Below are 25,735 nucleotides of genomic sequence, written 5' to 3'. Positions count from 1 at the left end.
TTAAACCTCCTTCTTGGAATTAACTGCAGACTGTAAAAGTACACTGCTTGCTTAAAAACAGCCTTCTAAAGTGACTTTTTTTAGCCCTGACTGAACGCCACAAACCTTTTCTCTCATGACACAGCTCATTGTAGCATTTTGAAAAAGCCCTGCAGCGCTGTGCTATCCTGTTTCACTTTTTTTCTGTGCAAAGTTGTGAAGGGCGTTTCCATTTCTTTTCTTTTCCAATAAAAAACACTATCCGGAGTATCTTCTCCTTTTTATGCTCTGAATGAACAACACTGAAGTTGTTTTCCAAGACATTTTGATCGCAGAATCCAATCATCGCTGCTCCCCTTGAAGACTCTCCACAGTAGCTCATCCCTCAACTTTTTCATCTTTAAAGTTCACAAGCTTGATTTTCATCGTATCATGTGCTGGGATCTATTTGTTGCCTCAGTAGATGGGAAGAAGAGACCTGTTTGTTTGGCTCCAGGCTGCTCTTTAAACAGCAGAAACTGGGCCAAACAATAATAAAAAGTCGCTGTAATACAGCGAGCCTATGCTTTATATGGCTCGCCTCCTCTCTCTTTAACACCTGTCAACACAGTATAATCATTTTTGAAATATGAATCTAAAGAATGCATAAAAGCCATTTATGAAGTTTAATGTGGTTTCTTAATCACCCAGAAGGAGGCAGACATAAATTAAGCATTTGAATCTGAAAAAGAAAAATCCTCAGCAGACCACCCACTTCATGTGTGATTCACCAGCTTCTTTGATATATGATTAATTTAGCGGGCTCTTTTTCTAGATCCATCACACAATCATACAGCCGAAAGAGGCGTGGGTGGATTTGTCATTTCAAGCTATGGTAAAGTTTGAAAAAGTTACAGTTTAATCACTGCTTAAGTATTGTTTTTTTTTTTTCTTCTTCTTCTTTTTTTTACATTTTGCTCCCACATTTCAAAGTCCTTCTAGTGAAATGAGAGCGTTGGGCCAATCTGAGAGTTTTTCTCTTGTAGGCAGCATGGATTAATGCAGTGGTGCTCTTTCCCTGCCTGGTACTGCACACTGCCAGTCAGCTGAGAAGTTTCTGTTAGGAAATGTTTTCCCCCCATTTGCTTTATTTCTGTGCAGGATTTATGAGCTACATTACACTAAACACACAAAGAAGCAAAACAACCCACCAAATCCAGCCCACAACATTTTCCTTGCTTTGCTTTTTCTTTTTCCTTTTGGACTTTCCCTATTTTTTAGCAAATGGGACTAACTTTGGCTAGCAAGAGTGTTTTTGGATGACTTTTAGCTTTTAATGATTTGCTTTTTATTGAAGTCTCATAAGTGCCTTTTTAACCACAAAAACAATGTTTCCGTTTGCATTCTTTTGTCACTGAACCCCAATCAAATTGATTTTGTTTGTTTTTTGTTTGGTTTCTGCTTTCAATTTGGCTATTTCCCCGGGGTTGGGATTTTAAAAATCTTATTGCTTTCCATCAAAGGAATGTTTATTTTGTTGTTGTTGTTGTTGTTTTTTTAATGTAAATAAACCAACTTCATAATGGGTAAAAAACATGTTCTCTTGTTTTTTTTTCTCTCTCTCTTTAAATTAATTACTAACAGTGACAGAGGAGATTTTGAGATTTTAGAAAATTCATTCACAAACTCAGAATATTATGGCAGATCTGATATTTATATTGTAATATTAAAAAGGGACCCAGGAGGGGCGTTATGATCCATATTTCTCACCAAATATTCCCCTCGACTGATGTCTAACACAGATGTCTACTCTCAGTGCAACAGTATTGTATACAGTATTATACAATTCTTAAAATTTCCACTTGAGGCTAATAAAATTTTATCTTGTATTATCTTATCCTATAATAAGATATGTTCAGATGTTCATTGCAAAGGTAATTTATTTGTAGTCCCTTTAACAAATTCAGCAAGAGTTGACAAAATTATTTTAAAACCTTATTAGATTATTAGAACACTTTATTTGACGGGCTGTGAATAAGACCGTCATAAACATGGCATAACAACCTGTCATGAACATGAGGGAGACTTCATGAAAATTTATGACTGTTGTCATAAAGTCTCATTCTGTAAATCATGACATCTTTAATACAAAGTTGGCAATATTCAAAATATCTTTGTTATGACAACTTGAAATTAACCAAGAAATCATGATCTGACAAAAAATTTGTTATAAAAGTATTACTGATTAAACTTTAAAAATTATGTAGTTTTGTAATTAAAGTTAAAGTTCACCCAGAAATGTAATCAAAAACATCAGACATCTCAGTTCAATGGTTTTTTTGTTTTGTTTTGTTTTTTTTCTTGCAACGAATGGTGTTACTTTTCCCCCTTTGCGGCAGTATTACCATGTTTATTCACGTTCCTTTTTTTCCCCAATCAATTTGCATCACACCAACAGTTTCCCTTTTGAAGACAGCTCTGGCTGTCGTTTACATGAATACATGTAAATGTGTTTGGCGTTTTCATTAAATATTTCCACAACTTATTTGAATGTGGGAAAACTCGACCTTGTTTGCTTGGGAAAACCATTTTCAGAGTATATCTACTTTTAATGTTCAATTTTAGAATAAGAAAGCTTATGCAAACTCATATTTTCAAACATTCAACCCCTACTAGCAGCTTTGTGCATCTGCCACATTGTGTATTATTTGTGCGTTTGTTTGCATGAGGCTTAAGAAAAGTTAAAATGCTAACAATGTCTGATTAGGAGATAAAAGCAGACTTAGATTGATGGATATTTTTCCATTTTCCCCTGCAGCAAAGAGAAAAGATGTTATCAAAGAAGAAATTGATAAATGTTATTCCCACTGTGTGAGTTTGTGCCTGTGTGAGGGATTTTTGGGGGAGTAACATTCCCTTTGCTGCATGTCAGTAAAGGGCTTCTTTGGCTCAGATCAGCAGAACTTGTTGAAACACTCCCATACCTGGAGGAAGAGCACTGAATATGTTTGGACTCTTAATTGGCACAATTACGATGATTGAGTCATTTTGCTCAGAGTGAGCCACACATTTCGGTACACAGCCAATTATAGCCACAGTTCCTCATAGGCTCTCCCTAGCCGCACACTTGAAAGCAGAAGCGGTGTCCATCAGAGCACAGCCGGAAAAACAGCTGTTCTTAGCTGGCGCTGCTCACATGTTTTCCTTCACTCAAAAATTTATGAACAGTTTTAAAAAACGCCTGGCGCCGTGAAGCTAGATATAAAAATCCAGAAAAATCTTTAACATTGTGCTATTTGTGGAAAGACCGGTCATAACATGCAATAAAATGTTCACAAAACAAACATTTAGAGAGATTCTAGGTTGACTTTTGTTTAGTTTTACTAGCAGACATGGAAGAAGGAGATGAAAGCTCTACCTCCCTCATTTTGCAGGATTGGTGGGAGGAGAAATGCTGATTGCAAAGTAGTGATGAGAGGCTTGTCTGGGTAGGGATTTGAGGTCGAAAGCAGATCAGAGTCTGGTAATTTACTGCATGAGAGAAGACTCTTTAATTGACTTGAATGGTTTAGCATGCAAACTGCTCTCTGATGCTGTGAATATGGAGGAAATGTATAGCTGGGGAGGGCTTCCTGCCACCTGCTGGTGAGTTTCTGCATTATGATGGCATGCTAAACTCAAAGACATGTTAGAATGCTACAAGTAACTGTTCTTGACTAATCAAACAACAGATCCTGTTACAAAAAACAAATATGACTATTCTGTGATGTATTAAGACAGCATACACAGACAGATGTTCAGGGTAGTTAGAACCAGCAATCATGATTCCTTTAAGTGTAACTCTCTGGAAATATCCAACTATCCTCACAGTCTAGAGCTTTTGTGTTTGTTACCCAGACCTAGTCATTGACAAACTCCACTTGGGGACTGTGCTTGGTTCTCTTTACAGTAGCAAATACAGTGAAAGGTACAGTAACGTCACCATGCCTTAGTAGTTGCCAAGGAGGTGAAAATGAAAGACTTTGCAGGCATGCCTGCTTGGTGTTACTGCTTCAGAAATTGAAACCACCTCCTGATCCACTCTGCTGTGCAGTTCACCGGCAGAGTGCAGCCATTTCTGACATCCAAGTCAAAGTCGTTCATCTCCTTGAGTTTGTTGAAAAGTAGGTGAACATGTGTCACCAAATCATAATATCAACATGGACCAAGATCCCTCACATTAGACAGTTTCTAAATGCGACAAATGGTTTTTCCTCTTTATGATGTATCTTTGAACTGAATGTGAATTATACTCTGGAGCAACTTTTAAATTGGAAGATACGGTACACCTAGTATAGTGCTTCTGTGTTTCACTGTCTCTTTGCTGTCCTGTTAGCAACAAGTCAGTCATGGCGTATGGCTGCTCATTTGTTAAGAAGCACCAAGTTCCTCTCTATCTTTTCTACATTAGTTCCAGAGAATGGGCTCAATTGTTGTGTGCTGGTGTACTGCTGAAATGTTTGCTACCTGGTGGGTACCTGCATTCTAACTATAGAATGCAGCTACTTTATAGGAAATGAGCTGATAAGCGCAGGGGTTTGGTTCAAAATGCAAAGAACGTCAAAGCAACTTAAATAATAAATTGCACATTGTATATGTTTGCTTAATATGAATATGAAAATATTTGATCTCTGAACACTGAAGTTATGGCAGCCTTTTCTTGTCTGCTGATAGTTTCTGCAACCTAGTCAATTTCGTAATAGCTGACTGCAGCTCTTTGCAAGGCTGTCTACAGGGATTTAGGTAAGAACTGATTGTTGGCCAGTTATCCATCTTTCATTTTCCTTTGTACTTCTGGAATCGGTTTGCTGCACAGCTGAAGCAATATTCTTGCTTAAAGTTTAGTTTCAAGAAAAAACATAAAAATAAAAGCTCTACCTTTAGATTTCCTTGGTCAGCTTCTTTTTCATTTAATTAATTTCAAAATATATGCAGCAAAGTCAGCAATAAAGCAACTTTAACATGCAGGACTATAATTAAGATTAAATTGGGACCAAATAAATTGGCTTAATTTGAAATAAACAGAAGTTGAAGTGATGCAACTTTGCCTTATTTTTCAAATTATTTTTGCTTCAATGAAAGGAGTGGGAGTTGAACAGAATAAATATGATTTAATCTAAGGTACATTTATTTTATCATATTTTCCAAAAGGCAGCCTGATGTAACTATCATACTAAATCAAACAAGCTAACAACTGTTATCTTGTTTGACCAAGCTAACAAGTGGTCATACAATTGTTAGCTAAATTAATGACAAAATAGGTTTGACTGTTCTGTAGCTGGAGTCATTTCAAGCATTTGGCAATCTGAGGTGAGTCAACCTTCATCTGAAGAGCATAGCATGAGATTTAGTTATGCTATTACAAATCAATTATGCTGGAGCATTATTCACTTAATCATATGCCAATGATGACAATGCAGGGCAGATGCATAATGCATGAGATTTTATGTATATGTATAATTTAGAGAAACACTTTAAATGTGATTTTGTCACCATGGTAACCTACATTGTACAGAAATAATAGTCAAATTATAACAGAAGGTAGTACATAAAGGCAGCCATATTGAATATTGAATGTTATTGAAAAGTTAATTTATTCCAGTAAGTCAATTCACTAAGTGAACACATTACATAGATTTATTACACAGAGAGTGATGCTATAAAGTCTTTTCTTCTGTTAAGTATAATGATGTCCCGATTTCTTCACAGCTAATGAAAACACATTTAAGATTAGAATATTACATCAATAAAGAAAGTTAATTCTTAAATTATTAAATTATTTTCTTACTGTTCTGAAATAGAACAGTAAGAAAACATTTTAAACACAGAACACCTTGTGTTTAACACCTTGACTGTTATTTTCAAAAAGTACTCATCTTATAAATACGGCCATAAAATCACGTTTGCGGCCGCCTGACCTCAGGCATGAGCCCCGCACCATGGAGACTCACTTACAATTAACTTGGGGAACACTATTCACTCTGGCATTTCCATTATCTAATCCATGTAAAGGAAAAGCATTAGGATCCACGGTGAGCACTCATAAATTCTGCAGAACACACACCTGCATATAAATAGCAGTCAAATTGCAGACAAAGCTATTCAGCCTCTCACTGAACCATCATGCACTACACACGCTCCAACTAATGCACCAGGAAGAGAGTCCAATATCAGGCTGCAGGGACACCAGACTGGGCTGAATGTTAAAAAGGGACATAAATCATAATTTTGATTTGTGGGATACTCTTATGAAATGTGATGAAAAGGTCAAAGACGTGCTTTTAGGATAAAGAAACAGTACTTTATCATTCTCATGATTTAAAATGAGAACTTCCTTCATCTATATTAATTATTAGTAAATATATATATTTATATGAGACCTTTTAAATTCTTCCTCTGGGTTTCCATTTGTGTCTTTAGGAAAATAATGCAACATCTCTAACCAGTTTTCCCTGTTTTTATTGGAGTATTTTTTATTATTTTATTTTACCATTTACCATTAGAATTTAATGACTCATTTTTTGTGGAGATTTCCAGCCTCTGATATCAGAGCTGTGTTAAAGTTGAGACTCATAATGATTAAATATGCAGAGGGTGTTGATAATTTAAAATCCAATGATTTTTCTGGTTAACCAGAGAACCAGAGTCTAGCCAGGTGAAAACTCAAACATCAGAGAGGAAAAAATCCTCCAAAGTGATGAAAACACTCATGGTCTGTTTTCACAAATGCTTAATGGGAGTTTTAATTTGAGAGGGTAATTAGTTTTTATGCAGGGCAAGGATGATTTGGATTGCTTTTTCCAGAAATGGGAAAAAGCTGTGAGCACTCAGGATTTTATATTTATGTTGCAAAAACACAAAATCGCACTAAGTATTTGTGTCTAGTTTCTAGTGCAAATATCTTTGTGCCCATAAAATAAGATAAAACTAACTAACTATTTAGCAAGATAAAGGAGCTTGTCTGAAATCAACAATTCCATAATAAAGAAAGTACTAGTTGTATTGATAGATTATTTCACTCGTAACAAGACACTTTTAAAGTGTTATAAGTGAAATAATCTGCCAGTGGAACTAGTACTTGTTTCACTTAGTACATCTGTTTTATTTCAAGTGTACTAAGATATTCGCACCATAAATTAGACAGAAATACTTCTGTTTTTGCAGTGTTCATGTGTTTCACATTACAAAGATATATTTAAATAAATCCGTAGGGGACGTAACATTTTTTATGAACCAGAAGAACTTGAGACAAAAATCTGAATTGACTAAAAGTGCAGTTGGCCAGACAAAAGATTCAAAACCAAAAATTGTTGTATCCTTACAAATCATTCCTGAACTATGCTACACATTATCTAAGCTTTCATCTTTTAATTTTCAACTGGCCTTAGAGCAAGGGAAGCTACAACTACCCCTCCATCGTGGTTCCCTTTACTACCTGTCTCCAATTGTTTTTGGATTCCCTTCTATTGTGGAGTTCAAGAACAACCTAAATATCAGGTCAGGAAGAGACACAAATCAGGAGGAAAGATGTGAAAGACTTTGAAGGTTGCTGGGGTTTTAAAGAAATACGAATTGAATTTGAATTGCAGTCTGTGCCTTATGCAAATCAGGCCATTTGCAATCCAAATTGGATGACGAAGTACAAGACATGACTGCAAAAGTTCACCTCAGGGGCAAGCTTTCTCTGATCACGCAAATCAAATACAACACATCTTCTGGTGAACTCTTTTTATCAAGCAGTGCATGTACGTGGGTGCAGGAATGGACAAGCACTTGACCTTGTGCAGACATGCCACATATGCCAACCCTCATTTACTTACACTGAAGTGTCCTCTTTGGTTGCGCAGGAAAAGTGTGAGACTACCTCCAGCTTCAGCCCCGTGGAAAGAGAACTCATTGATTCTGGGGTGGGGTGGGCAAAAATGTGAGTTGTCGGTAAGCTGCCAAAGCTGCTGACTGTACGAGAGGCCAAGACAGCAGCCAAATCCAAACAATGAAAATGTACTTTCTGGACCTAACAAGCTCCTAATGTGCAGGGAATGCTTACCTCCATACTCTGCCTAAATCCAACTCATAAATCTTCCACAATCCCATCCTGTCCAAGTGAAAACAAATTTGCCTTACTCCACTTCAAAGCACGGCAGCATTATACATCTACAGCCAGAACTGTTCTGGAAGGTTTGTCCTGTTTCCACGAGCCTGGCAATCAGGACCAGGCCACTGTTCTGGACTTCTCCGTTATTTTCAGATGACTCACAAAACGCCGTGAACCCCTCCAACCCCAGGAAAACGCACAACTTTGACATTTATGCTTGTAGTGCTGACAGCTGCTGTTGAAAGTGTGACCGATGAACTGAAATGGCTTTCTGGACACCCACAGTCACTGCAAACCATTCACATTGCAGCTACGGAGATTTGCTTACACGAACTCCGCTTGGTGTTTGCATGCTTGTTACAGCAGAGCTAAATGCTGTCTTTAAAATATTCAGAAACAGAATATCTGTGCAGGCCCTCTGGGAAGAAAAAACACTTTGAAAATGACACAAAAAAATAAAACAGGCACTAAATTATTCAGAAAGTCAAGCACTTGGTAATCTGGATGTCTTGGAGGGCAGATTTTTTGAAATAATTTACAACTTTCTTGAACAAAAGAAAAAAAAAGGAGATGATGAAATAAAAAGATAAAGAAGGAAATGCAGAAGGGAAGAGAAAAACAGATGGAATAAAGATAAAAGATGTGCAGAACAAGCACAGAAATAGGATGTTTGTTCAAGCCAAAGAGTAAGAAGGAGCAGCTAAATGTGTCTTTCTGTAAAACAAAGATTCTATCAAAACTGTCTCACTGTTATTTCTTCAACATGAAATAACTTCTGAGAGGGACAAGTTAGATGTTTGAGCTAATATGTCAGCATTTTATGGTGCAACAGAAAACATTTTGTTACCTTTGAAGGCAGGAAATATACTCCTTTCCTTCCTGATTCCAATTTTGGGGTGTTTTGTTCCCTTTGCCAACTGTTGGCATCAGCCTTAAATTTTAATCTTAACTAACTGTCAGACATTCCTCTGATGGAGATACGGCCCGAATCTAAAGCGGATTATGAAGTGATTAATGAGATAAGAAAGAATTTAAAAAAACATTCTTGCAATGCCAAAATATGTTTTCATATAGTTTTCAGACTTCTTCAAATCTGTGGTTCATTTCCTGAGTAAATGTTTAACTTCTGGAGGCTTCCTAATATGTTTGCACAAGTCTGCATCAAGGAATCACCAAACACAAACACTGGCCTTCACAGATGCACTCCTCGATCTGATTAATGTTGTAAAATGTGTGATTGTTTAATCAGTAAAGTCTGCACTCATTTCCATTATACACACCTCAGTTTCTTCACTTAGGTACAATATTTTTTAGTTCTTTCTATTTTAATCTATTCTAGCTCCAGAAAACGCCAAACTTTAAAGTTTTTTTTTTTTTTAAGAAATCTGGTCCTGGTCAATAAACTGGTTGGATCGTAAAGACTCCTTCATGAGAATTAGAAGAACTAGATGCTAACAGGTTATTAGCAGCTAAGTCCTTTTTTTTTTGGATTTATGAGTGAAACTTCATGTTTATGATACACTAACCTGCAGTAGTTGTGACTTCCCAGACCTCCTTCTCCATTGGGATACTTGAGGGTGTTGTATGGGTGCTGGAAAGTCTCATTCCAGAACAGGCAGGGTTTCCCGCCATTCAGGCTGGTTTGGTTCTGGAAGCCCCTGTAGTCCTCTCCGTTGGCAGTGTAACACTCTAAGAGAGAAGAGAAAATTAGAAATTAATGGAGAAAAAAGGGACAAATAGAATAATATCAAAATCACATGTTTGGCATAAGAGATCACACATCTTTCAAGATTTAAAAAAATGTCTTTATTGGGCATATCTGCATTCTGCATGATGACATTTGTGCTTTTAAAACATTTTGATGTGTCTGGAATGATTGTAAACGGTCTTATTAGTGCACAGACCCACTACTTTTAAACTCCAGCCAAAAATATGAGAGCAAAACCAATAAAAGCCCTGTTTCAATTAATACCAACATACAGTGAGATGGGGCAAAAGCCACAGAGCTTTACAGCAAGCGCAAGTATGGCTTGAATTTAGAAGTATATAACAACCATATGTGGATTTCCAAAGAAAACAATGATTGGTGGAAGGGTTCTCTTCCCTGAAAAACAGGAATTCAAATAAACAAAGCCTGATGGAGAGTTGATGATCTATCACCGCTCACTGCAAGCCCACAGGGTTCCTCTTACAACACTTAACACTGGTAAAGGGAAAACCACATTCCTTTTTTGATGACATTAAAAGAGAAAACATTGAAAATGTTATGATTACTCAGGGTGCAGATGCTGATAATTGGTACGAATGACAGAGGCGTCTAACACCTAAGAAACCAACGACAAGAGAGAGAAGACAGGGTCAGGTAGACAGCAAGGTTTAGTAGTTCAAAGGGAGAAAATATCAGAGTATGCATCAAAGTTTTCAATATATCATAATATTTTCCGCCAGAAATGAGAGTTTTGAAATTAAGTTAGTGATCAAAGTTTACACTAATATTCTGAGAGGTGATTCAGTTAAATATTTATTCCGAGAGTAAATAATCATTACAAATCACAAAAAAGATACATTCCTCACATCTGTGACAAGGCAGGTTTTTATTTTTTTTATTTGAAAGAGGAAAACCATACACAAAACTTATTAATGTAGTAATTAGGAATTACTTGGCAAAGGAAAAATGTAAAGTTTCATCTATATGGAGATAGTAATAGGTTAGTCAGTAAGAAATGTAAGATTTGAAGTGATTTTCTTAAAAGCCTCATCAGACGTGTTTTCAAATAATAACAAGATCATGTAGAAATGTTGGCACATAAGTTACAATATTTAAAATTTAAGATTTTGGGATATTTTATCCTGCATTTTGCAATGATCCATGAGAAAAGAGAATGTTTACTGAAACGATCTTGGTGTTGTTGTCTGAATAACAGGGAGAGTAAACATGACTGAATGAATTGTGACAGTATGTTATTTAGCCAGTAAATCTTAAGGAAATTATATTTAAAGCATGGTGCTATCAAAAAAAAACATTTGGATTATATCTTCTTTTTAAGTAAATGTTATTGTTTAATTCTGAATTATATATAAAAAGGCTGCGTTGTTTCTTGGTGTATGAACTGACAGTCATTTTATTAGAAACACATTGCAAGTATTGGACCTCACCTTTTGCTTTTTTTAATCTCTGACATCAAGAAAGCATTTTATTTTTCCAATCCACTGCAGATCCCTGGATAGTTTTGCTTTTTCTGACTTTTCTCTATAAACCAGACATGATTGTTTCAGCAATTTCTGAAACACTCAGAGCAGATCATTTGGGACCAACAACCCTGTATCACTAAAATCTAATTTCATTCTCATTCTGCTGTTCGACTTGAATTTCAGCCGATTGCTCTTTATGCTGAGAAACAGTTGAACAGGTGTCTCTAAAATGTGGCATGCAAACAATATATTCATATATATCAATAGTTTAGTATTAAGATTATAAAAGCACAAAAATGTCCGGATGGTTGGAAAGAGGAGGAAGTTCAATTTCTCTAATAATTTCCAGGAATGTAGATCACTGATTGTGTCAACAAGTAAAGACTTTGTCACAGTTGTAAACAGAAGTTGCTGAAAATACAGAGCAAAATATATTCAGAAAACTCTCTGAATGTGCTTCCTATTACTGATGGAATCAAAGAAATATGCTGTTCTTGGTTCCATTATAACACCAATTACCCTCAGTGTCTGTCAATCAAACATTAAGAATGAAAGAAGAATACTTGCTTGTCTGGCTTGTCTCCAAGGGTCTTGTTGCTATGTATGTGGTTAGCCAATAACCGGCCTCTTTTTATCAAGTCAAGCTGTTTGGACCGAGTATGAGCTAATGCATTGCAATATGACAGTCATTATTCCCCTTGGTGAGCCAGCTGTGATCCATCGTTCTCTATCATTCTGTTTCAAGGTTTCAGAACTTCCTGTCTTGCGTCCTGTCGTCTGTTCTCCTTCAGCGTTTAACTCCTCTCACGCTTGTCAGGTTCCATGTTTATCTGTGTATTTATTTCTAGTTTTCTTGTGTGTCTGAGTCTCTGTGTTGTCCTGTCTCCCCGTGATTAGTTCCCAGGTGTGTCTCGTTCCCTGATTACCTCATGTGTATTTAGTGTCACCTGTGTCTCCGTGTCTTTGTTGGGTCCTCGTCTCATTTTGGCTTCAGTTCTGCACGTGTCAGTTAGTCCATTCGTTTATCCTGTTTTTGCTACCAGTGTTGAGCCTTTGGATTCCGCTCAGCTGTGCTGCCAGGAGTTTTGGACTTATTGTGTTTTTTTTTGTCTGGATTAAATTCATTATTCTACATATTTTCTGGGTCTGCCGCGTCTACCTCACCTCACACCACACCAATTCATGACAGAAGGACCCAACCAACAACAACGAGGTGAGGTTGCTGCATTTATGGCCCAGAATAACCGTGAGGGATGGATCCAGCAGCAGTTGGAGTTGGCACAACGGGATCTCTACGAGGACGTAGAGATCCTGCCTTCTCCGCTGCTGCTGGAGGAGATGGGCTTAGAGTCGGACTACGACCTGTTGAAGAACCAGACTCGCACCCCGACAGCCACCTCCAATGCTTCTCCGTCACTCCCATCAAACATTCTTTTAATAGAATCCGAGGAGGATTTTTCTTACCTTTTTGAGCAGTTTAAGAGAGACTCATTTATGTTGGAGATAGTTTTCGAGCTCTATGACGAGTTTCTTCGGAGAAGACAATCCGTCCCAGCCACTCCTCCGGCCCCAGTTTCGTCATCTCCAGTGTCTGCCACACCTGCTCCAAGAACTGCTGCTGCTCCTGCAGTTCCTGCGTTTTCCGGGCCGGCGCTGCCTTCAGTCTCCGCCACAGCGGTCTCTCTGCCTCTCGTTGCCGCAGCCTCCGCTGCAGCACTTCCGCGACCAGAGCCGGCAGCAGCTTCTCCTCCTCGTTCGGAGCACGCTGCAGCCGCTGCTGCAGCTTCTGTTCCTGTCTCTGTGCCTCCCGCAGCCACTGCAGTCTCTGTGCCTCCTGCCCCAGTTAGTGGGTTTTTTGTTCCCTCGTTGAACCCCAGTGCTCCTTCCGAGAACCCCAGTGCTCCTTCCGAGAACCCCAGTGCTCCTTCCGAGAACCCCAGTGCTCCTTCCGAGAACCCCAGTGCTCCTTCCGAGAACCCCAGTGCTCCTTCCGAGAACCCCAGTGCTCCTACCGAGAACCCCAGTGCTCCTTCCGAGAACCCCAGTGCTCCTTCCGAGAACCCCAGTGCTCCTTCCGAGAACCCCAGTGCTCCTTCCGAGAACCCCAGTGCTCCCTCCGAGAACCCCAGTGCTCCTTCCGAGAACCCCAGTGCTCCTTCCGAGAACCCCAGTGCTCCTTCCGAGAACCCCAGTGCTCCTAGTGTCCCTTTGTTGCCACCTAGTGTTTCCTCTGAGTTTCCTCCCCTTAGTGGTCCCTGTGTTTCTTTGTCGCCCTCTAGTGGTCCCTCTGAGTCATCTCCGCCTTCTAGTGTTCCCTCCCAGCCTCTTAGTATTCTTCCCAAGCCCCAGCATCTCAGAGTTCCCGTAGTTTCCTCGATGCCTCCCCTTAGTAATCCCGAGTCTCCTCCCCTTAGGGGTTCTAGTGTTCCTCCATCACCTCCTAGTGTCCCCTCCGAGCCTCCTAGTGCTTCTGGCGTCCCCTCGTTGCCCCCTAGTGACCTTTCTGAGTCTCCTCCCCTTAGTGCTCGTCCTTGGTCTCCGTCCCCTAGTGCCCCCTCCGAGTGTCTACCTAGTGTTTTCTCATTGTTTCCTAGTTCTGAGTTTCCATGTGCTCCCTCCTCAGTCCCTAGTGTTTCCAGTGGCTCCTCGTTGCCCTCTAGTGACCTTTTGTCGCCCCCTTGTGTTCCACCCAACCTCCCTAGAGCTCCTCCCGAGACCCCAGCTCTTTGTGTTCCTCCTGAGCCCCAGCCTCATAGTGCTCCTCCCATGTCCCTTCGTTGCCGCCTCCGGGTGGCACCAGAGACGCCTCGTCGCCGCCTCCGGGTGGCACCAGAGACGCCTCGTCGCCGCCTCCGGGTGGCACCAGAGACGCCTCGTCGCCGCCTCCGGGTGGCACCAGAGACGCCTCGTCGCCGCCTCCGGGTGGCACCAGAGACGCTTGCCGCCCGCCTGGTGGTACCAGAGACGCTCGTCGCCGCCTGGTGGCACCAGAGACGCTGCCGCCCGCCGGGTGGCACCAGAGACGCTCGCCGCCTCCGGGTGGCACCAGAGACGCCTCGTCGCCGCCTCCGGGTGGCACCAGAGACGCCTCGTCGCCGCCTCCGGGTGGCACCAGAGACGCCTCGTCGCCGCCTCCCTTGGCGCCATCGACGTCCGCCGGACCTGCCTCCAGGTGTCCGGCCACTGCGCGCTGCTGGACGCCCCCCGGACCTCCTCCGTGGTTTCCGCCTCCTGCGCCGCGGACGCCCCCCGGACCTCCTCCGTGGTTTCCGCCTCCTGCGCCGCGGACGCCCCCCGGACCTCCTCCGTGGTTTCCGCCTCCTGCGCCGCGGACGCCCCCCGGACCTCCTCCGTGGTTTCCGCCTCCTGCGCCGCGGACGCCCCCCGGACCTCCTCCGTGGTTTCCGCCTCCTGCGCCGCGGACGCCCCCCGGACCTCCTCCGTGGTTTCCGCCTCCTGCGCCGCGGACGCCCCCCGGACCTCCTCCATGGTTTCCGCCTCCTGTGCCTCCACCCACCCTGGGGGTAGTTTTTTGTGTGTTTTGAACTCTTGGCCTCCGCCCACTCGGTTGGGTGTGTTTTTTGTTGTTTTGGACTCTGGCCCTCCTTCCAGCGCCCCTCCGCCCACTCGGTTGGGTGTGTTTTTTGTTGTTTTGGACTCTGGCCCTCCTTCCAGCGCCCCTCCGCCCACCCTTGTTGTGTTTTTGAGTTTTGGACTGTTTTTGGGCGTCTTGGAGCCGCCCTTTAAGGGGGGGGTACTGTCAGGTTCCATGTTTATCTGTGTATTTATTTCTAGTTTTCTTGTGTGTCTGAGTCTCTGTGTTGTCCTGTCTCCCCGTGATTAGTTCCCAGGTGTGTCTCGTTCCCTGATTACCTCATGTGTATTTAGTGTCACCTGTGTCTCCGTGTCTTTGTTGGGTCCTCGTCTCATTTTGGCTTCAGTTCTGCACGTGTCAGTTAGTCCATTCGTTTATCCTGTTTTTGCTACCAGTGTTGAGCCTTTGGATTCCGCTCAGCTGTGCTGCCAGGAGTTTTGGACTTATTGTGTTTTTTTTGTCTGGATTAAATTCATTATTCTACATATTTTCTGGGTCTGCCGCTTCTACCTCACCTCACACCACACCAATTCATGACAACGCTTCCGCATCCCAACCTGTCAGTGCAGGAACAAACATTTTTCTTTGGGGAACCCTGCACACCTGAGAGGCTTTCTGTTCCCAGGTTCATTCTGATGTTTCCGCTTTGTTTTGTTTCTTTAAGGTGTAGTACAGAAAAAAAATTACTTTAATCCAAGATATTTTTATTTTCAATGTGCAGTCTGATAGAGAACGAACTCACTTATCACAGCCAGGAACAAACTAAAAAGAAATAAAAAACTTGATGATAAGTATCATAAACAATAAAGTATTGACTTTTTTTTGTTTTTACTCACTTATCACGCTTAAAAAATCATAAACAATCCCAATGCCAGAAACAATTCATTCGAAGACAATGCAGTTTACAAATATAAATCTATTTGTTTTAGTAAATAGGAAACTATGTGAAAAAAATAATTACTCTCTAAACATGACAACTGGTTAGAAAACATTATCAGAAACTTGTTTTTGTATTTACTCGGTTTATCTTTGTGCGATATGAATTTTTTTGTGTGGGTGTGTGTGTGGTGATCCGAAACAAGAGAAGAAAACATGCAAGGAGCCAAACACCATCATAGAAATGTCTGAGTGACCGTCTGGATTTCCATGGAAAAAAATAAACTGCCAACGACATTTTTGGCACACAGTCGGGGAACGACAGGTACTGCAATAATTCGGATGACTGACAATTGACAAGTGAGCTCAAGTGTAAATAATGGAAACACGCAACATTAACACAGGAGGAAGAAGGAACAGGTAATGAAAAATGAAGAAAAGCCAGGTAACTGCTGAGAAAGCAAAACAAAGACCTTACCCACAACCAGAACTACAAGTAAAAAAATAAATAAAAGCCACATACTTTGAGTTTCATAGATCTGTGTTAAGTGAAACATGACTTCATTGAGCAGCTGCTTTGCGTTACCTCAAAGACACAATTAAAGGTGTAACTTCACTTTTTAAACTAAATAAATGCTGTGCATTATTAACAGTTGCTAGCTTGCACTCAAACATGCATTCCAGCTTCTTGCATGAATCACCGAAGTACAACTAACACTTCACTTCACTGCGAGTCAGGAGCCCCGACTATTCTCAGTGTGACAGCCAGAGTTGCTTTTAATTAAGGTTGCTTTGGCCGTGTTGCTCAGCCGAGCTCGTCAGCCATCCATCGTCTGCCTGACAGGAGCTCGGCTGGAGTGGAGGAGCGCTGGGGTGTCAAGTTTCTGCAATTATGATGCCTCTCTATTGTTGGTGAGTGTCTCCCATCTCTCTGTGCGCAAATTAATGTTGCCTTGACATGCAAGGATATCCTCTATCAGATCATAAATCCACCTGAGATTGGCTGGCGGAGAACATGACTCCGTAAAGCTACAAAAACAACGTAACGAAGAAGCAACTGAAGTCACGCCCTCCAAAGCGGACATAAGGGTCATATAAGAGGGATGGTGGTTATAATCAGGCCCACGCCCAGAGGACATACAAGCCATAATAATAAGGAACACTTCTCACATCTGAATAGACGCACCTGTAAGCAGATGGAACTGAACACGTTCATATTGAAGATTTTGAAGATAACACCATGTTGTGATATGATGATTAGTAACAGCTGTAATATGATCAGTTCAGCTGTGGTGGTAACTGAAACTATGGTGCATTATATCCTGTAAAATAGCACACCACTGTCAGAAGATACACAACTCTTGAACTTTTTCCCATTTTGTCATGTTACAAACACAAAATACTGTGGATTTTATTGGCATTTTATAACAGATCAACAAAATTCTGCATAATTGGAAGGAAAAGGACCCATTGTCTTCAAAAGGTTTCAATTACATCTGCAACCTTTTGGTCTCTGTCATCTTGCCACAGCTAATGATGAACATTTCTGAATTTTTGTTCTTCGCAAAGTAACTCAGTCAAATTGGACGGAGAGGTGGAGGAACATTGATTTTCAATTCTCAAATGGATGTTAGCTCTGGACTTTGACTGGGCCGGTTTAACACACGAAGATGCTTTGTGATAACCTGTGGCTGCAACTTATTCTATCTATTATTCTGAAGATTAATCAGATAAAAAATTGAATATTTCATTCAATAATGGATTAATCACAATCATTCCAGTCCTACTCTAAATTGTTTCATAGTTGATGGAAGGTGGTGAGGGAAGCGCAGCAGACCCAGGTTGAAGTGAAATGACGATTTAATGGTGACAAATATTCAAAACAGTCCACAACCAGGCAGCACGGCTGAGCAGAAGCAACGGCTCAACACCGGTAGCAACTGGTGATACGAAGGACGAAGAGACTCGCACCACAGACGTGTGACAGACAACACTGAAAGCAGTTTAGACAAGGACCCAACGAGGAACAAGGAACACAAATGGGGTTAAATACACAGAGGGTAATCACAGAAACAAGAAACACCTGGAAACAATCAAGGGGAGACGGGACAACACAGAAACTCAAAATAAACACAGAAAAACTCAAACCATGACAGTCGCAGTCTCAAGTCTTTTAAAATATTTAAAAAATGATTGACACTCTTTCTTTTATCTAATTCCCCTTTAGCCTCCACCAAATGTTCTTGTGCAATGCATTCAGTGGCCTTCATGATGCTCCTGTTAGGTCTTCACAGATTTGAATTGATATTAAGAGTGCCACTGGACTGTACTTATTAATAAGATAACTTCTAAAAGAAATTGTTGTATGGAATTTTATCGCCCTTATATTTTATTTAAAAAAAGACATGTAAAAATACATCATTTTCTCTCCAGTCCACAAGTATGTACTACACTGTTTCACTCTGTCACAAAATATCAACATGAAATGTTATGATGTTTGTGGTTTAAAATGGATAACAGCTCGAAGAGTATAAAACCTTTTGCAAGGCACAGTGTATGAGGATTTTATACTATATTTACATTTTGTTCTGGATCCTGGCAGCCAGGACAGCAGAGCGAAAAGATGGGGAAACACTCCCACTAAGAGGTTGGCACCGGCACAAGCACAATAATGAGTAACTACTCCCTGAAAGCAATCATGACTTCCCGAGTCAAAGACGATGCCACAAGGAAAGGGCGGCCAGTTGCTACCTAAATGAGCTCATGTACTTCAAATACCTTCTCTTCAAAAACAGCAAGTACTGAACTGACGAAGCTCAGCTGCTCGAAGTGATGAATCCATAAGAATAAGACGATTGACACTTTTCATGTCTCCTTTCCTTTCTCCTGCTTCAGGAAACTTTCCCCCTGAGTTTCAGGAAGGAGCATGGCCCGTCTGGAAGCGGTTGCAGCTGGCAATCCCTCAGCCGGTTTGCGGCCAAGCTGGGCTTCCCGGATTAGATGGTGAAATTTGCAGCGTTTTTGCTACCGTTAAAAAAAATGTGTGGTTGCTTGTGGTGGGAATGGGAAGTGGAAGCTCTGGAAGAACCGAGAGATAAGTGAGGTCATCGTAAAGATGAATAAACTATTTAAAATCCCTGCGGATAGCCACACATCTATCAAGCTATAGAGAAACGCTGCGTTTTACCTTTGAGCGGAGTGGTTTATCCATGACCCAGAGAAATGAAGAGATCATCCGGCGATTGGATCGTGACCACTTTACGCTCAACTCCCCTTGAGAACACGCCCTGCGCCCCATCACTCCCCTCTCCCTTGTCACCAAGCGACTGTTGGGCTCTTGTCACATGTGTCTTGGCTTTCTTGTGGTTTCATCACAGGCCGAGATGGGAAACAGAACCTCGACCGCATGAAACACATGGGGGAGAGAATTGGGGAAATAAAATCCTCCAATAAAATATGAGCAGATCTAGAAATAGAAAAAAAATCTAGGAAGGAAAAGAAGAGGACTCGCCCTCGGCCGAGCCAGGCGCTCAGAAACTCCAGCACCACCCCAGCAAAGAGAAAAACAAGACAAACATGCAGAGGATTGCTGGAAGACAGCTAATCGCCCTGTTATTATATTTGCTAGGATTTGTGGCTAATGACTTCCATATTGCAACTTCAAAATGATTCTCCAAACAAATAAAAAATTGGGGTGAGATGGGAGGAAAAAGAGGGCTTGGCTTCAGTTTATGTGATCTCAGGAAATAAACAACTTAGCAAACAAATTGTTTCTGTTAAACACGTTGTCAGGTCAGATAAGTGACAGAGCGCTTATCTGTTGTGTTAGCTACGAGGAATGAAAAGCAGCGATAATTACAGACAACTGCTTCCTCTCTCACACAGGGCTGACATAAAGAGCTCCCTTCCATCTTTATTATATGCTTTGGGCTTTAGGGGCAGCAAAACAGGCTTTGTGCACGAGCAATATTTCCACTCTAATAAAATTACACAAAATGAGCAAAAGCTCGGACAAAAGCATATTTGAACAAGCAGCGACAGTAAAAAAAACAACAAAAAAAGGAGCTGCACTCATGGGAGTTTTTGCAAACCTTCCAAAGCATACAAACACAGTTGACAAGAGAAGCAGATTACTCGTACACAATAATCTGCTTCCTCTCCGCGGTGCGCTGGTAGCTATTACTGTTGTGCTGCTCATTAATGTCAGCGACATAAGAACAGAGGCCAGGGCCAGGCCAAGCCAGGCCAGATGCAAACAGGTTACAGAGTTCCTTTAAGAGTAAAGAGGAGTGTGTGTGTGTGTGTGTGTGTGTGTGTGTGTGGGAGCACAGCTGGCTGCAGCACACGTCTGGTTCCCCTTTCCCCTCCAGCAGTATCCGTTTCCACACCAAAACCACATCAGACCTCAGAGGATGGCAGCGTACAGCTTAACATTTATTATCCACGTTTCACAGATATTTGCATGTTCAGCGGGGCATAATTTAATGAAGTTGCACTGCGAAAACACAATCTCTTACCAAATCTGGCTAGTTTCTAGAGCAATTACCTTTGTATTCTTAAAAGAAGACAAAACTAACTTACCAGTACCAGCTGTGGGAGCTTGCTTTAAGTCAATAATTCTTTAATATCAATTAAAAAGTACAGATTATTTCACTTACAAAGCTAGAAAAATGGCTTATTATGAAATAATCTACCACTGGAACTAGGTTTTATCAATATTAAATTAAGTATGTGACCTTTATTAAATTTATTTTTTTTAACATATTTATTGAAACTGCCACTACGTCATGACCGTTTGTTATGAGACAGATGATCAGTGGAAATCGAAGAGCTTCATTACCTTCTCCTAGTGCTAACCAAAAACAACCAATCAGAGCCAGGAGGCGGGTCTTAGCCAGATCTAAGACCCGCCTCCAATCTTCTACCACTGCAGCTTTTCCCCATCATTAGCTCATGTTGTGAATGCTAAGGCTAGCTAGCGTAGCCACGGATGACGGCAGATAAATGGCTTCCTGTAATGGTGAGTTGTTTCAATGCCATTAGCATATTTAGCAGCACATACACGAGTTTGAGTGACAGCATTAAGGCCCTCCTCCTAGCTCTGATTGGTTGTTTTTGGTTGGGAGCATTGCATTTCTTCAAATGACAATAGTAGCTCAGCAAGGATATTTTCACAGATTATCTGTCTCATCACAATCTGTCATGACGGTGTCAGTTTTAACAAATATTTAAAAACACATTCGGTAACAATTTATTTGACGGGTTCTGAATAAGACTTTAGCTTTACTAACATAAAGCTACATAATTTTTTAAGTTTAATCAGTAATACTTTTATAACAAGAGTATTAAGCTATTTACTGCAGAAACTAGACCATCTTGGTAAGATTTTGTGTTTTTGCAGTGTTTATGTTGCTTCAAAGAGAGGAGGGAGGAAATTTGCAGTTAATGGCCCCCACATTCTCCCATCTACCTCCTATTCGTCCAGCATTCTTTTAAAAGCATCCCCTGCAAGGTCAGTGGAAGTACAAACACAGAAAGAGTCACCGGAGGCTCTTCAGTACCTGAAATCCAGGTGATGAAATACCAAAGTTCTTATTATTTTTCTCTTTTGTCGCATATGTTGTCACCCAAAATAAACCGAGACTTTGACTGAGGCCCCAAAAATAGCTTTCATCACCGCAATTCTTCCTGCAGAAAACCCTCTGCTGCACCACCCTGTGAGTTCACCGCCACAGTGGCCACAGACCCACACAGCTCCTTGCCAGAGTTGCAGGGTAGCACCTATAAAACGCGGCCCCATCTCGTTTTTGCGCGGCCCCTATTATTTAGCTCTGTAATGGAAAGAGCTTAATCTGCTGGAGCCGGTGGTGGGTTGAAACCACAGCCGAAGTACCCTCTGTTTGAAGCTGCGCTTAGCAAAAATAGAAAGTGTAAAATAATTTTTTTCTTCAGGATTTTCATTTCCCAACAGTTGGATCTTAAATGATTTTATAAAATAAATAAAATAGGACTTCCTGGAGTCGCTAAAATGATATCAGACAAAACACAGAGCGAGGTTAAGTGCAGGCTCTGTAACGAGGAGGGACGATTTAAGGTTTTCCTTGGCAGTAATTCAGTAACTGATGGATTGCAGGTTCTGACAAAGGACATAAAGGGCATCAGAATACTTGCTGACACGCTTCAGAGAAAAATCTGCTGGCAGAATGTTGACACTAGGCACCCGCTGACCAACCTGACATGAGGGTGGATGAGGTGACGTGTCGCTTTATCTATTTGTGGCATCTCGTTGAGTAACACAAAGCACAAGTCAGAAAAAAAGAGGTCATGCTTCCAAACTTCAAAGCTTCAGCACTTTTTCTATCTTGTGACTTTGTGGTGTTGTTCCTGCTTCTTTGTAAAGAGATTCAATAAAAATGGAAATGCAAAAAGGGTTTCTTTGTTCTCCTTGCACACACATCAAGATGACAAAGAGCAAAAGGTTGAATAAACAGAAAGATAAATGTGCTGTAACGCATGCCACTGAACCTGCTCTAAACCAGCTCCGACAGAGCAAACAAAGACCTGTGCAGCCTCAGAAACGCTGGGACTGTAAGGAGTAAGGTTGGTTATTTCTGCTGAGCAGACAATGCAATATGCAGATCTGATGTCACGCAATAAATTAGAATGAAGCAAGAGAAGGAATTACAAGTATTTCAGTAGAATGAAGCTTTTTGCTTAGTGAAAAATCTGCCAGTGTGACAGATGAGCCTCTGAGCAGTAAGAATATCTTCTAGAGTATGAACAATAAACAAATTGGGTTCGTCTGGCTTCTGTTATTCACAGAGGCAAAAATAATGTCATTTATGCACGGGTTTGTTATTAGCATCAAGATATACTGAAGTCTGAAAAATGACAGTTTCAAAAAATCTAAAAATTTCCATCATGCAGCCTGTATGGACAGAGTCTACGGAGAGTGAAGAGTGCCAAATCACAATAAATAACTTTATCTTAACTGTTTAATTTATTAAATAGATCTACATAAGAAAGGTGAGTATATTTTAGGTGACTACATTTATTTATCCATGCTTAGGTAAAGTTTTTGTATTGTTTATAAAATCTGGAACAAACTTACAGAAAACTGCAAAGACGAAAGGCAGAATTTCTAGAAATTAAGGCTACAAATCCAACTGACTATTAATACCTAAAACATTGATCAATATATTTGATACATATCTACTTGATGAGTTTGACAAAATGTAATGTATACTGCTTGTTTCATAATTGGTTACTGTATTATGTTTTATGGAATAAAGAACTTTGAGTTGCCTTGTTGCTGAAATGTGCTATACAAAGAAACTTTACAGACAATTCATCTGTTTTTCGGTATTGGATTTGTATCGGCCAATTCTAAACCTGAGATATCTGTATCAGTATCGGAAACAAAAAAAAGTGGATCGGTGCATCCCTGCTTCATAATGCTGCTTTATTTAAAAGCAAACTTATTCCTTGCCCTTTATTAGTATGTAACAACTAACAGAAAGAAAAAAAAATTCAGTCATTGCTTTTGGTTTAGATTATCAGCATCCCCTTTAAAAACTTTCTGGCAGGCATCCATAGCCACGACTGCTCTACCATTCCGCTTCTCTCCTTCACAGTTATGAAATGGTTAAGCTTTGCATCCCCAGATGAGACAAAAAGGGAAATAAAATCACTGAGATGACTTGAAGCCTTTCAGCTCAGAAGTCTTCAAGGTGCCCTGATTTGAGCATCTGGGATCCATCCATCATAAACCCAACAGCCAGTTAGAGAACAGTGCAGATTGTGAAAGATAGAATGATGGACGGAGGCGGAAAATGGAGCGAGATGGAAGAAAGAAGAAAACAGAGAGAAGGGAAACACAGAGGGAGTCAGGGTGGGACAAAGACCAGTTTTATGACACCGCAGATTGTTCACCCAGGCTTTAATTTTCTCCCTCTTGTACACAGCTCTGCTGAAGTGAACACTTTATTTCACATTTCCCCGTATATTATCGACAGGGGTAACGAAGCCCAGACTTGTAAAATTATCAAAAACACAGACCCCAACGCCAGGGGTCTGAGCTTCAAGGGACAGATCTCATTCCAGAGGAGCTCTGTGGCGCAGCTGCGCGCTGGGGCCCTTCCACAGCAAACAAGTGAAGCAATGCCTCGGAGAGCAAAACCATGTCCTGCTAATGCATGTATTCTGCAGAGGAAATAACACATACACATATGGGTTCCTCATTGTAGGCATCCTTTCATAACCGCACGATCTACAAATTGTGATACTAGTCATGATGGCCCGCTCCTCTGAATGGCATTCCTATGAGGGCGTTTCAATGTCACTCCTCTTTTATTAAGTTTCTCTGCAAAATCACAAAACTAAGTTACTTACTAAATATTTTTGGTCTACTTTCTAGAGTAGATATCTTAATATACTAACTTAAAATTAAGCTACAGGAGCTTTTTAGTTAATAATTTCATAATTTTGATTTAAAAAAATACAAGGTTTGCTTGCAACATGGGAAAATATCTTGTTATAAGTAACAATGGAATTAGTACTTTTTCAGCAATATTGAGAAATTATTGATTCCGATATCTTGCTGAAAATTTGCTTATTAGTTAGTTTTGCCTCATTTCAAGAGTATTAACATATTTACAATAGAAGCCAGACAAAAAATAATGGTGTTTTTGCAGAGTTGCCTGCAAGTGGACAGTAAGATGATCGCCCCGTTAGCTTTCGATGTCAGATTCTTAGATAAACACGAGCAGTGACAAAACATGTGTTAATATTCACTCCTACCCACATCATTCCAGCTCATTTCGTCTTTTTCCCCCCTTTAAGCTCCCATAGTTGCCTGCAAACATGCCCACAGTAAGAATGAAAGGGAACAATTTTCACCAGCGCACAGGCCGCAGTATTTTAAGACGGAGCCGATGTGGAGGGAAGGAAGGTCACACACACATGCAACACTGGCTTCCTTTGTTTCCCTGCTGGTAAGGCCAGTGCCGCCACCGCCGCCGTCGCGATGCCATTCCCACCACTCATCGTTGCACTGATATGGCCCACTGAGGGTGTGTGAGAGCTCACATGTCTGTCAGTTTCCTAACCCCTCGACTCACAAAGCGCTGGTTTCGTAAAAGCAATAATCAATTTGTGGCTCCATCATGTAAACAGTGAAGCCAGCACGGTTCACTCTGTAATTTCATAAAATTCCGACCAGAGACGGACCAAAACTTTATGAGGCATTAAGCAGAATTTATACCACTAACTTCCCGTTTTAGATTGATCATTTACAGATTCCACATTTAATACAACTTGTTTTTCAGTTAATAACAATTACTGAAGCTGTCCGTGGAGAACAATGTGATTTGCTTGAAATTACATCAGTCGCATTGTATTGTTTATTTAATCAGTTGTCCTGGAGAATAAATGGATTCAAGAGGTGACAACTGTAAAAAAATAGAGGAGATAGAAATATTTTTCTGATTCGTTTGAAATGGCTGATCAGTCCAGTGCGCAGTGTAAGTTTAACTGCTTACATGCAACCATGATTCATTTACAAACACGTAGTGTGCAAAACATGGGAGCCCCTGCTACACAAGCAGTAGGAAACTGACAAGAGCTCAAGGAATTCTGGGTAAATACAACCAAAAGAAAGACACCTGTCCAACACAAGCAGGAAAAATGATTTGTTTTCTTTTGTAAAAGACAAAACAAAATCCTCCAACCTCTAAATTCTCACGCTACTCCACTTTGTTTCACATTTTGTGAAGAAGGAAGTTGCACTCATGTCTTCTTCTGAGATTTTCATATAATTTCCTTCAGTAGTTTCTGGTGCAGCGCCACCACAGGCAAGGAGGGGAACAGGCTTTTCAAAGGGTTTAATTCATTCAACAGTGCAGAGTGAAAGCAAACCGCACCAGCTGGAAATGTTATATATGTGCCATTTTGGTCACCAATAGAACTAAGTCTATTGGACA

The 25,735-nt window shown here is 40.7% G+C and overlaps 1 protein-coding gene across 2 annotated transcripts in view; it reads right to left on the bottom strand.

Moving 5' to 3' along the window:
- kremen1 (kringle containing transmembrane protein 1) overlaps positions 1-25,735 on the bottom strand; it is a 76,365-nt gene that overhangs the window by 30,174 nt on the left and 20,456 nt on the right. For both annotated transcript variants that reach the window (XM_044111878.1, XM_044111879.1), the window contains exon 2: positions 9,619-9,781. In XM_044111878.1, the coding sequence (XP_043967813.1) occupies positions 9,619-9,781 (163 nt within the window). The remainder of the gene's footprint in view (positions 1-9,618; positions 9,782-25,735) is intronic.

Source organism: Gambusia affinis, linkage group LG03 (assembly GCF_019740435.1).
Source record: "Gambusia affinis linkage group LG03, SWU_Gaff_1.0, whole genome shotgun sequence".
NCBI lineage: Eukaryota > Metazoa > Chordata > Actinopteri > Cyprinodontiformes > Poeciliidae > Gambusia > Gambusia affinis.
Note: the sequence above shows the minus strand (reverse complement) of the source record. Positions and strands in the feature narration are given on the sequence as shown.